At 38.5% G+C, this 14059-nt stretch overlaps 1 protein-coding gene across 5 annotated transcripts in view; it reads left to right on the forward strand.

The window, feature by feature from the left end:
- Window positions 1-8469, forward strand: part of pfkpa (phosphofructokinase, platelet a) — a 39960-nt gene extending 31491 nt beyond the window's left edge. For 3 of the 5 annotated variants that reach the window (XM_061237543.1, XM_061237542.1, XM_061237541.1), the window contains 7 exons: window positions 159-311; window positions 905-1069; window positions 3053-3114; window positions 3570-3681; window positions 3828-3927; window positions 5802-5907; window positions 7053-8469. In XM_061237543.1, coding sequence (XP_061093527.1) covers window positions 159-311; window positions 905-1069; window positions 3053-3114; window positions 3570-3681; window positions 3828-3927; window positions 5802-5907; window positions 7053-7206 — 852 coding nt within the window. In that variant the 3' untranslated portion in view covers window positions 7207-8469. The remainder of the gene's footprint in view (window positions 1-158; window positions 312-904; window positions 1070-3052; window positions 3115-3569; window positions 3682-3827; window positions 3928-5801; window positions 5908-7052) is intronic. The other 2 variants (XM_061237538.1, XM_061237540.1) reach the window with 1 other exon arrangement.
- Window positions 8470-14059: the final 5590 nt, after the last annotated feature.

A 14059-nucleotide genomic window follows, 5' to 3' on the forward strand; every position in this document is an offset into this window, starting at 1 on the left:
CCCTTCCTCCACTCTGCCAATGGGAAGCCAATGCCGCTATCACACGGGAAAGAGCCACGGGCAGGATACACGCGCATTAGCAGAGCGTCTCTCTCTCTCTCTCTGTTACCCGGGGGCTCCCCCTGGTGGTCTAACGCGTTTGTTGCTGCCTGCTTCAGGCATTTGAGTGTCTGCTCCAGCTTTGTGAGGCACGGCCCAGCTTTGAGGAGTTTTGCATCCCGCTCTGTATGCTGCCTGCTACAATTAGTAACAATGTGCCGGGCACTGATCTGAGTATCGGAGCCGACACTGCTCTCAATGCCATTGTGGAGGTAAGGGAGATGTCTCCACGTGCTTCGCTCTGAAATGTTTTGTGCAGAAGTCAGTGTGGCTGCAACTCAAGCTTATACTAGAAAGTTATTTAACCCTGTCTCAGAATATGTCTCATCTGAGAGACCGGTATTAATATATAAAATTGCTGAATTTGTTACTTGTACAAATCTTTTAATCTTTGCATGTTTGTGCCTTTCGCTTTAATGTATTTACTTGTCTCACAGGACCCCAGTTTAAGTGGTAAAAACAAGGTTTAAGTGTTTGGAATTTTGTATAGATTTTCTGTCTGATGTGAACCATGCTCATGATGGTCTCTGAAAGTAATATATTCAATGTAATGTTAGTCATCTTTATGTTATGGAAAAATAGAATTGCACTGATAATGTAGACAATATAGACAGTATATCGCCATGTATATATGCCCTTTGGACTTTAGATCAGTAATATTTTCCTATTTTCTATGTGAATTATGAATTTGTACTCTATCTCAAAAATATAAAGGATACATAAAAGACTTTGCCGTTTGTTGACAAATATAATTGAGACATTTTAGATACCTTCTGTATAACGACTTTGAGTGTTTGTGCATCAGACGTGCGACCGCATCAAGCAGTCAGCTAGCGGAACCAAGCGGCGCGTCTTCATCATTGAGACCATGGGGGGGTACTGCGGATATCTGGCCAGCGTCGGAGGGCTGGCCTCTGGGGCTGACGCAGCCTACATCTATGAGGAACCGTTCGACATCCGAGACCTGCAGGCAAGTGTGACGCTTGGCAGAGCTAGTGCACTTGGCTTAGAAATTGGTTGTGTGTAGCATGGATTTCCAACCTTTCATTCCTCATCCATTTCCCAAGAGTTCTGTAAGGCCAAAGTCCTCAGTTTTCACACTGAAGTTAAAGTGTTTCATGTATGCTGGAAAGCATTTGTGTTATGGACAGCACATGGGGGATAGTGTCACATAACTTACTGCAGTAGAGACGGTATTGTAAGACCCCTAATAAAAGGTGTTTTTCAGAACACAATATATTAGTTTTAGCCTTCATTTTTAATTAGTTACACATATGATACTGTAGTTTATCTTGCATTTAAGCCATTACGGTAAATTTATAGTGCTTAGAGAATAGTCAAAGTATACAAACTGATGGCTCATAGTTATTAGATAACCAGCAGGCTTAATTTTCTAAATAGTTGCACCATATGGTACCATTCAACTCTGTGTAGTTTATGGTGCTTAATGTCAGCATGGTCACTCTTTAACTGTAGATCTGCCAGATTTACATATTTTATATTGATTTACATTCTTATTTTACAGTATGCATTTCTTAATCTAATAACCTCACCAGCTTGGCTGACTTGAAATGGAAAGACATGTATTCATATGCATAGTTCTTGGCTCTTCCTGACAAGTGAAGAACATAGCTAAACATAAACATCCATCACAAGCAGTGAGCCTGTTCCTCATCACACTCTGTAAAACAACCCCATACTTTCAGTGTGCTAGTCCTTTTGGTTTTGAAATGCACTCAGAACAGGCCTGGGCCAAATGCAGTGAGGTCAATAAGTATTTGGACAGTGGTCCAATTTCTGTTCTTTCGGCCCCATGCTCAAGCACATTGCATTTGAAATGAAACAATGATTATGAGGTTAAAGTGCAGACTGTCAGCTTTAATTTGAGGGTATTTACATTCATATCAGGTATATAAAAAGGGATGCAGTTCATACACGGATCATCCAATATGGATCTACATACCCTCAAATTATATTTCGACCAAAACTGGAAATATGTTTGTCGGACATGCAATAAAAGTGTGCTAAGAAAAGAAAGGGTTTATCCATGCAACTTCTGAATTGTATATTTTAGTTCTTAAATTGAATAGAGAATAGAGTATAGAGAAATGGCATAGAGATGTCATGACATGATGTTATATGCTTTTTATTGTCTGGGAATATGCTTTTTTAATTCTCTGCTGGGCAAATAAGAGGCTGAGTCGTTATAACAATCGGGCAGCGCCATCTTGCATTTCTAGTACATCACAGTGTTTATTATCTTAGTAATATGAATGCAACAATAATTTGTGACGTCGACGACTGAACCCCATCCACGCTGCCCCCTTGTGCTTAAGCAGGTGACTCTTAGAAAGGTACACACAGAAAATTATTGGCTGCCACAGAGGAATTATTCTCTGAATATTAAAATTATCGGCCTGGTCCTGCTGTATTTATTTAGAAATAAATTGAAACAAATAATGACAATGCTGTGAAATCTCCTCTGCTTTAATTATTAAGTGGAAACAAAGTAAGAAAACTGTAGTATTAGCATTTGAATATTATTTATTCTGTTTAATTTAGTAATTTGTACCTATTATCCAATTACCCAATTGAAGAAATGTATTTCTTGCTGAATACACTTTTCTAAATTAAGGTTAATTTTTGATACTAGTATGGCTCAAATTAAATAAATAAAACATTGATTATGAATACAGTTTCTATACATGAGAGGGAAAGATCTCAATGTCACACAAAAGGATCAATGGCGCCACCCGCAGGTGCATGGTTGGAGCGTATTCAAGGGCTTAAAAACCGCTCCAGCAGGGGAATATTGATGGTCTGCTCAAAAATGTTTTTATTGTAAACCTGATGCTACGCTGATATCATTTCACTGGAGATATTTAGAGTCAGTGTGAAGAGTTGGAGTGTCATGGTACTAAACCATGATGGTGATCTGCTTGGGAAATTTCAGGCCAACGTGGAGCACTTGACAGAGAAGATGAAAACGAGCATCCAGAGGGGTTTAGTCCTCAGGTATGACAAACTCTTTCAATTTTACAGCCATGAAAGACTCCCTTACCCTTATACCATAATGCACATATACATTTTCATGAAAATACTGTATATTGTAGTCTTCCATGAAATAATCACCATGACAGGAAGGTGCAAAAGTCAAATGCTGATCCTTTTTAGCTCCATCCAACTGTGTTACATTATGAACACAAATATATAATACAATGTATAAGATGGCTGACATAGGCTCTATTTCCTAGGATAAGAAAAATATAATATATAATTTTACTTAAATATAATATTTAATGTACCAAGATCCATCCATTCTGGCCTGCATATTTCACATCACATTTCCTTGACACATTTTAATTTTAGCCCTCATGCATTTGACACAAACATGACATGACACGAACATAAAGCTTCAAAGAAATCTTGTTTGTAATCAATATACATCAACATTGTGTTTCAAATTTTAGGAATGAGAACAGCAATGAAAACTACACAACCGATTTCATCTATCAGCTGTACACAGAGGAAGGGAAGGGTGTGTTCGACTGCAGGAAGAATGTGCTTGGGCACATGCAGCAGGTACTGTAAACACAGGGAATCTGCTGCAGTGAGAGTCACGACACTTGGTCTAAAGGGTTGATTTTGAAACTGATTGATCAAAATAAAATGGTGGACACAAGTATTTATGCTGTTTTTAAGAAAATAAAAATCTGTGACATGAACAGGGAGGTGCACCATCCCCATTTGACCGAAATTTTGGGACGAAGATATCGGCTAAAGCCATGCAGTGGATCTCTAAGAAGCTTAAGGAGACATATAGACAAGGTAAAGGATGTTAGAGAATCACACTATAATGTTGACCATACCTTGCACATTGGCACCATAACTATGCCTCAGCACTGATTACTAACTACTACTAAAGTTTATTTTTAAATGTATGTAAGTCAAGGCTGTAACCATGTATTCAACCTTGGGGTGGATTTTAATAAAATATTTAAATATAATTGTAATTGCCAAAAACCTTCTATTGAAAAGCATTCAGCGGATAAGTATATAATGGTAGCCGATACTGTAGTAACTACTGGTTCAATATAAGGACAGTGAGTGTAAGATCAACAGGAATGGTGGCAGCCCATTGATAAGTATGGCCTTGCTCTATCCTACCTACCCTGATATAAAGTAGCCTGCCAACCACATTAACTTGAGAAATCAATGTACTGTGATGTGAAGACAAGGCTAGATTTTGAGCCCATGGTTCAGTGAATAGTGTATTTTCATATATATAAGATAACATGTTGAGTTGTCAAAATAACAAAGGTAATATCTAATGACCTTGGCTGTGTCCCCTTTTAAAATTAGACTTACCGATATGGTGTCACACCAAATTTAGATTGTTTGACCATGAAATTAAAAAATGACTTTTTAGGAAGCTTGGCAGATTTTGCTGCCATTTAAAGCATAAACCCTGGTTTCTTTTGGTCTTGGTTACTCAGTCATAGTGAGAGACCATCATGAAATCTTGTGTGACTATCCCTTTAACTTTCAAAAGTGGTTCTCTCTCACCTCCATGTCACTTGCTCCTTCTTCCCTGTCAACATCCTTGGGCACTCTGTCTGCCTCTCCCCCTCTTTTCCTTAGACCCACCTGAGCAAACATGCCAGTGAGTCAGTAAACAAGTACCTGCTCATACACATAAAGTAGCCAACATGAGTCTGTACATGAGGGGTGGACTATTATACCAATGTATTCTGCTCCGATGTGAATGGTTTCATCATATCAGGACATGCTCCTACCACACCCCACCCAACCAAGGCTGTATAAGAGTTGCAGCCTTGTTTTATGTATATCTGAATGAACATTGACATATCTTCTAAAACATCACTAATCTTTCATTAGCTGCATGGAACTTCCAAGCGCTCTTGATTTTCTTTTGCTTGTGTATTGTTCAATTGTGTATGTATTTGTAGTTTTCTGTTTCCCAAAAAAATCATGTCTAACACTGTCACTGTATAGAGTTCTGAAAAAAAAGATGTTCTCTCATTGCGAGACACATCTCACTTAATAATGAGTAACCATTTTGCAGCATGAAATACTTCCTTCATTATGAAAATGCTTCCTAACTAACTTCCATTGAATTGAAGTCATGTTGCCCTAGTTTTTCTGCTTGTTGATATTGTTAATACAAACTAACTTTAACTGGTTTATGCTTAAATAATACAGCTTGTAGCTTTGGTTCTGTAGTTAAATCTGCATTCCTGTTTTTGCCTTTTTGCCTGTCTGCATGGATGACATTAAGATGAAGGTAAATCCTCTTTTTAAATTTATATAGCCTAAGTCTTTCAAAGCCATTGCTTTGTAACCTTAGTTCCCTTTCACAAATACACACAGAGGCAACTTAGATAATGTGAAGGTATTAGTGTGTATCAAACGAATTCATGCACTGAAATGGTACAACCCATTTTCTGCCATAAACAAGTAACATAGACATGGGAGCGCTCATACACTAAGTAGTTCGTGTGAAACAATTCCATTAACCTCCACATAAATCCATTTAGAAAGTAGTTGTCGTTTACTCATGGTAACATCAGTTTAGCATACACTGAGAAGCTCCTGTGTCACCCCTGATTGGATAGTTAGTGCCGGCTGGGGGTTGCGAGGTGGTGGTGTCAGTGTGCTAACGGCAGGGTGTTCCCCTGCAGGGAGAGTGTTTGCTAACACTGAGGACTCCTGCTGCCTGCTGGGAATGCGCCGGCGCGCCCTCATCTTTCAGCCCGTGATGCAGCTGAAGGACGAGACTGACTTTGTGTATGAGGCTCTGCCCGTGCAGATACACACTCACACACACATACAGAGATACACACATATGTATACACATACACACACACATACAGAGATACGCACATACGTATACACATACACACACTCTCACGCTCACATACAGAGATACACACATACGTATACACATACACACACACTCACACACTCACACACACATAGAGATACACACATACGTATACACATACACACACACTCACACACACATACAGAGATACACACATACGCACATTTACAGACATACAGGCATATGCAAATGTACTGTACACAAACATACAGATATACACACATACATGAACACATACACGCACACTTACAAGCACACATGCATACGCACACATACAGAGATACATACATGAACACATACACACATACTCACATGCACACACAGATGCACATTCACACACCCTGACGTGCACATGCACACACACACACAGACTAAGAAATGTTCGGACAATTTACATTCACATCTACATTTAACACTGTGTGTATGTGTACGTGCGTTATTACATCTAACTAAAACCATGCATTCACTAGTAAGGTATTTATTAGCAATTTATCATTTATAAGCATGCTAACGTGGTCAAGAGGTTCAGCTATTGTTCAGACCAAATGTCAGAATGGGGAAGACTTTGGCTGTGGAATGATTGTTGGTGGCAGACAGGGTGATTTGAGAATCTCAGAAACTGCTGATCTCCTGTGATTTTGCACAGTCTCAGAGTTTGCAGCGAATGGAGCGAAAAACCAAAACAAATTCCAGTGAGTAGCAGAGTAGCAGTATGGGCAGAAACGCGTTGGTAATGAGAAAAAGCTGACAGGAAGGTGACACTAATGCAAATAACCAAGCATTACAACAGTGGTATTCAGAAGAGCATCTATGAACACACAATGTGTCAAACCTCAAAGTGTGTAGGCTACAGCAACTGAAGACCAGTAACTCTAAAAAATACCTAATAAAGTGCTCACTGAGTGCATATCTTTTATTATCATTTCTTATGATTTTTTTAATTATACAAAATGTGCCATACTGTATCAGGACCACAGCAGCTGCTGCATATGACTCTCTGAATAACTCCAACCGGAGAGAAACGAATATGTTTCTGTCTTCTCCGCAGCCACAGAATTCCCAAGGAACAGTGGTGGCTGAAGCTACGCCCACTGATGAAGATCCTGGCCAAGTACAAGACCAGCTACGACGTGTCCGACTCGGGTCAGCTGGAGCACGTGGTGCGCAACAGGCCAAAGGAGTCCGACGCCTCCGCAATCTGAGATAACAGGCCCGCGGGGTGTACGCAGCGTAGATGGGTTGTCTGCAAGAGTTCTAGCAACAGCTTTGTCCTTTTTGTGTTCCACCACTTTGTGTCGCGGCGTCAAGTCATCTCACCCTTGTTAGATAAAACACCTGTAGTACCGCTGCAGTGCTGCTGAGATGTTTCAGTGCAGAGGACAGCCCGCTGTGTTTCAATCACTCACCACCGTGTAACCGCACTTTTCTCCAAACCGCACTTTTCTCCGTAGAGTAGACGACTAGATCCGGTGTTCAACGTGTGCGTCCGAGACTACTGCAATACAATCTCGTCGAGTAGATGTTTTGAGTTTTATAATGTAAACATAACATGAACCTAAATATATATGTATGTTTTCCCCAGAGATATGCTTATATTGACATTAGTTTGAAAGGCGAACTCGGTCTTAAAGATCAGTCACTGAAATTAGATGAGACAATAAAATGTTTTCCTTAAAAAGGATTAGGTCTTTTAAGTGTAGTTTTCCTTTTCATTTAATGTGTCCCAAATGTACGTTAGTAAAAATGTGCTATTGGGCATAATGGTTCACAAGTCCACGGTTGAGATCAAACCATAGATGTTGGATCATGGTTCAAGTCCACGGTTCAGTGTGTAACTGGGTGGGTGTACCGGTTCACAAGTCCACGGTTCAGTCTGTAACTCGGTGTAATGGTTCACAAGTCCATGGTTCAGATCAAGCCATAGATGTTGGGTCATGGTTCAGTTCAATCTGCAGGTCAAGTTTCATGAACAAACATAATAAACAAAACAAGATTACATTATTTACTTAACTCACCAAACCCAGAAGCTGAACGGTTTGAAAATCTGAAGACAACATATAAAGTGAACCCTATGTATTCCCCCAAATGCTCAAATCCATATGGTTAAATTAATGTGAACCGTTATGCCTCCAGTCAAGTGGTGTACATACACATACATGTGCACATGCTGCAATAATGTACAATAGCAAGAAAGAAACAAAGCACCAGAAGTTACATTCCAGCAACACAAAGAAAATTTAATGGGATTATATAAATTAAAATAGCATTTAGATATGCTGTTAGGACATTTTACATAATTTAACAAATAGAAGTGAATAATGCTCTGTACATGGGAGTCTTGCTTGGAGCTTGAAGGTTGTCAAAGATTCAGCACACGTGTTTTTGTGCAGATTAACATGTTTTTGTTATGGAAAATAGTGATTTATTTAAGAATGTTATTAAATATCTTTATTTCAACAGTCAAATTTTTTTCTCCTAATTTATTTACCAGATCATGTGTATTTCAACATATCACAAATCGGGAGAGATCTGTTTCAATCTTAGGACCACCAGACGACAGAAGAAAGTAAAGGCTTGTCTCTCGTGACGAAAGATATGTGTCCTAATTACAAAACACAGCTCTTCTAATACAGACTACTTCAATGCACACAAAGACAGGACCATTTTAGGTTATTACATGCACAACATCTTGATGGCCATAGTGTGTATGTTTGAGTCATAATTTTCTATTAGGCATACAACAGAGCATTTCAGCTTGGGTGCTCAGGACTTCCTAATTGTATTTCCAAATTATCTATGTGTTAAGTAAGTCTAATGATACTCACTATTACTGTTTTTTTATTTGGCACAAAGAAAATTGAGATGAACCAAACCACCCACCAACATATTTCTTTCAGACAGTGCTTATGTTTGGTTGTCAATGCTTTGAGACAAGACAGGTTTACCTCCTACATGGATATTGACCAGACATGAATAGGATATATTGATTTATATGCTGTTATTGTTGTTGGCTGATCATTTTCTCAAATTGCGAGTGAGAACACATGCAACTGTTTCTATCAATATGGCCACCTCAACAACCTGCAAATGGGCACAAAAACCCTTCCATCACTCACATTGATTCACTATAATATCATTGTCAATGATCGTGAAATTGTAACTCAATTTCTTGGTTAAGTGAAAGTAAGTAAGTGTAGCCTATACCCTGTTTCTGTAGGAAGCGAAAAAGAACCAGTTTGTGGACAATTATAAGAGAGAGGCGATGCTGTTTCAGAAATACTGCACTTGTGATACAGACCTGTACCTTCAACCACACTATGGGCTTAATTGAAACAAGATTCAACCTCCCATAGCATATATGGCTCGGGCACATACGTATGCATTGTATAAGGATAGTGCCACGGAAAACGATGTATTTTATGAATTACGTAAATGGTAGAGCAATTATTATTGTATTTTTTGTTTAAACGCACTTCAAATGTATGAGGTATTTCTAACCAGCAGGTGGAAGCAAAACACTGTTTTGCACACATCCATCATCCAGTACTGGATATTCTATGCTTAAGGCCTTGAAATAGGCAACAAGGTTTGATCCGGACATACTTACCATGGGTGTCTGATGCTGGTTTAAATGTACTCTTGGGTTGGGAATCATCAAAGTAAATGTGTAGAGCTTTTTCGATTATTTGTATGCGAACTAAAATCTGTTGGCTTATCAGCTAAATTACGCTATAATTCTTTTACTTTTTTAAAGAGCGTTTGACCAAGAGATCACACTTACGTTTCACAAGTGCGTCAGGGAACATGCGAGACAAATCTGCGGCTCGGCCAACGTTCCTTGCTGTGCTTCAGTGGCCACGAGTGAACGGACATGTAAGCACTCAACTTTCGTCTACGGACAACATGCGAATCCGCATCCACGCCATATTCATAAGGCATGTATAAATATAATAGATAATAGATATTAAGGCAAACAATGTGAACGTGATGTGGAGTCATAGCAGCCTAAATAAAGACCATGGAGCAAAAGCATCAGATAATCTTTAGACGTTTATTATGCGCCGTATCACTGCTCGCACGGCTGAATTACTGACGCGCGATACATTTAACAACGATGGGTGAAAAAGAACAACACCCATTAAAGGTGATCGATTGGGCCAAAAGCCATTTAATTGCTCTTCTTCGCACAAGCACCACGAGCGGCAGTTGCCAGTGGAAGGCTGATTTGAGATAACCCTAAAACAGTATCAGATTTATTTGCTAATTGTGACCAAATTTCGTGAAACGATTCTAACAACAATTTGCGATCTGGGTGAAAATGATTATACCCAAGGTCACTTCACAGAGTAAATAGCAATACACATACACAGGTCTGCATATGCCAATTATTCTGGTCTGTCAGCTTGGTGAGGCCTGCAGCAGGCTGAATAGAGTGCTTACAGACTTCAATACCGTCATGCATGTGTATTGTTTGCTTGTACCTGTGTGGTCGTGTGATTTCTTGACAGTAAGACGAAAATGCATTCAATGTAGTGTTTATTCCAAAACCTCTGGTATAGTAAAGCAGAATGTGCCGTTGCATCTACACATATGCCCACATGCACACACACACACACACACACACACACACACACACACACACACACACACATACACAGTGAACATCAGGACTGATATGTAAAGCATATACACTCAGTGTGCACTTAATTAGATAGACCTGTACACCAGCTTATTAATGCAAATATTTAATCAGCCAATCATGCAGCAGCAACTAAATGCATAAAAGCATGCAGACATGGTCAAAAGGTTCCACTGTTTTTCAGACCAATTGTCAGAATGGGGAAGAAATGTCATCTAAGTGACTTTGACCATGGAATGATTGTTGTTGCCAGACAGGGTCGTTTGAATATGTTGGAAACTGCTGATCTCCTGTGATTTTCACACAATACAGTCTCTAGAGTTTGCAGAAAATGGTAAAAAAAATAAAAAATAAAAATTCAGCGAGCAGCAGTTCTGCTGGCAAAAACATGTTGTTAGTGAGAGTGTATGTTGTCATACATCATACATGTACAATATCTACAGTGAAATATTTATTAGGGCTATGTTGTAATAACCATGAAAATATTAATCATTTGTAGATTTCATGGGAGTTAATTATCCAGGCAGCCTATTACATGAGCATAATTACATAGCAGTGCTACGTGTTAACGTCTATAAGTAATTCCATTACAAGTTTCAACAATATTTTATGCTTTAGGACGAGACAGTGGATCTAATCTAATTAGTACAAGTCTGTGTGTTTAGAAGGACAAAACTCTTTTGAGTTATACATAAAAGATGTGCAGATATTATTTTGTGAACAGTATCTGTATTAGTGATTAATATGTAATGAAAAAATGCCACAATGAATCAAATAAATAGTTTTATTCAAAAGGGACTAAATCAGAATTCCCCCTATTTTATTAAAATGTATATTTTTGCATTAAAAGCCGATGCCATTGTGTGCTTCTTTCAGCGTTTTCAGTATTCACTACTTGCAGTAGTGAAAACTGAGAAGTACTGTAATTTTCTCAGGTGCAGATATTCAAATCTTAGTGGAAAGTGCAGTGTATAATAGAAAGACCTCCACTTCAGAAGGGTCACCACATAAATCTGAAATACAGACTGTCCCAATCGTGTTTCTTTATATATAACAGATATGGACCATGTGGAAATGCCTTGCCTTTGAAAGTGTGTTTACAGATTGTTATGATCTTTTTCTTTCATTGGCTCGTGGAGGTATTTTCATGTTGGTTGACTGCGGCCTCCCAGAAAAGGCATTTAGCAAATCCAATAATTTGGGTTGATTTAAGAATGCAGAACTAGCTTGTGGGGTCATATGCACAGAGGCAATCAATAGTAATTACCATTTCATTTCTTTCTCTCTCTGATTTAAATTACACAGAGATTTGATCTTGCTGGACTTATTAGGGGCAGATCATTTAGTAGCACTATCTAGCTATATATCAAAATGTACATTTTTTTTAACTTTATCTTTATTTGATACCACATTCTCCTTTTAAACATGTGACCAATTAAAATCCAGGCTTAGATAAGTGAAATAGCATCATAAATAGAACATTTAGATAAAGAAACACATTTAGGTTCCGCAAAGCCGGCTCCAAATGCATATATGCCCTTCTTCAGTTCAACATGTGTTATATATCGAGCCTATTTAAATATATGGATAATTTTAGGTAAATATAATTTTTATTATTATCAGGAAGGCTGATCGAGAATGGTTGGGATCCACTGATATAAAAATGGCAATGAGCTTAATACATAATTGATTGTGTTGATATAGTAGGCAAACTGTATGTGTGTCTTATGTGCATACAGAATGATGGAACTGACACATAAAAAAATATTTAACATTTCAGTGAACTTTGCAACTAAATACATTTACTATATACCGTAGTAATACTGTAATGGGGACCTAGGGTGCATTATATGCACTAAAGCCAAAGCTTTGATTTAGTACCTGACAAAGACGTCTGTGGAATGTCCCCAATATTGTTTATCCAAGTTCACAGTTTAACCAAGTGAACTTCACAAACCACAGTGAAAATCATACTTTGATTAATTAATTATGCACATTGCTGTCAGTATCATTAATGATATTAAACCCAGAGCTATGCACGACCTTTTGACATAAAATTAAAATGTTTTATGTGCAGTATAGTGATGGTTACATGCTGCGCAGTTCCGTTTGTGAGGCAAATGAGTGGTTGGTTTAAGATGCTGAGGATGCATGTTTTACAGAGAGCCCTGCGACTTCCCCCTGGAGTAGGTGTGATATATTAGAGTTAATGTCACTCTGACATTTCTTGGGACATATTTTCTTCTGGCTCGTCTGCACTCTGGAAAACCCTTTGATAAATAGCTCAGGACGTTCATTCATTTGGAAGTATTAAAAGTGATGTGACCGTGCTAAGAAGAAATTTGCAGTGATTTGAAGGGCAAAATGGACTGCAACATGAATGGGGCTGACGTTAATTTGACAGAGTGGTCGCTAACATGTGAAGTCACTCCCGGTTCATAAGATTATTATGAACTTCATCTTAATATGCAGTCGGGAAGGTAGGAGTGGGTGGTGGTGTATGGTATTTGTGATGAGATGCGCAAGCCACTTGCAGGTGCAAATTATTCCAGAAATAATGAATTTCCAGAAATTAGTAGCACGGCCATATTTCGGGGGTTATAGCCAGCATCTTATGCCATTGTCATCATTTACTTTATTTATGACAATGGCGTTAATAATTTCATAATGTTTGAAAGTATTGAATAGTTAAGCTTTGAAGAAACATCTTCTTCGCCCTGATATAATAATATAATATAATTCTTCTCTCGCTGGCCTTACTTTTTGCAAGTTGTTATGATGCGTTTTGAACCACAATCTTCCTCACAGAAACAAAGGTAGTCCTTTGTGACCATTGCCTGAATAGATCTGTCGGGATTTGTCTTCAAATTGTCTTTTCTTTGATCCTACAATTACACATATGCATTCTAGCTAGGCTTTAATAAGAGACAAGCAAGCATTCCTTTTTTTCAAGTAAGCAGTCCACCTTAAAGGTACAATAGCTCATTTCGGACTTCTAACGGTCAAGAGAGGAATTGCAGTAACAATCACCCTCAAACCACAACACTGTTTATCCCTCCCCCTTCTCTGTGAATGCACTGAAGTTGAAACACAAACAATTGCTTGGAAATCTCAAAGCCCATAAATTATTTGTGCGAAGGCAAATTCCAGCCGACTTCAAAATACATCTTATCACGTAAAGTTATCATGAAGGGGAGGCCTGTTTCTTTTCCAGGAATGAGAGCTCAGAGAAATGAAGAGAAAAGGACTCAATTCACATTTCAAAGAAGTATGTCCTGTAACCCTATAACCCATGTCCATCTACTCAATCATTGCTGATTGGCTTGTGGTGAACAGGAAGTCTATTCCCCATTCAGAGCCATTGGTTAGCACAAGTGTCATGTAGGATCTAGATCTCCTCAGTGGTGCAAATTAAT

Source organism: Conger conger, chromosome 4 (genome assembly GCF_963514075.1).
Source record: "Conger conger chromosome 4, fConCon1.1, whole genome shotgun sequence".
Lineage (NCBI taxonomy): Eukaryota > Metazoa > Chordata > Actinopteri > Anguilliformes > Congridae > Conger > Conger conger.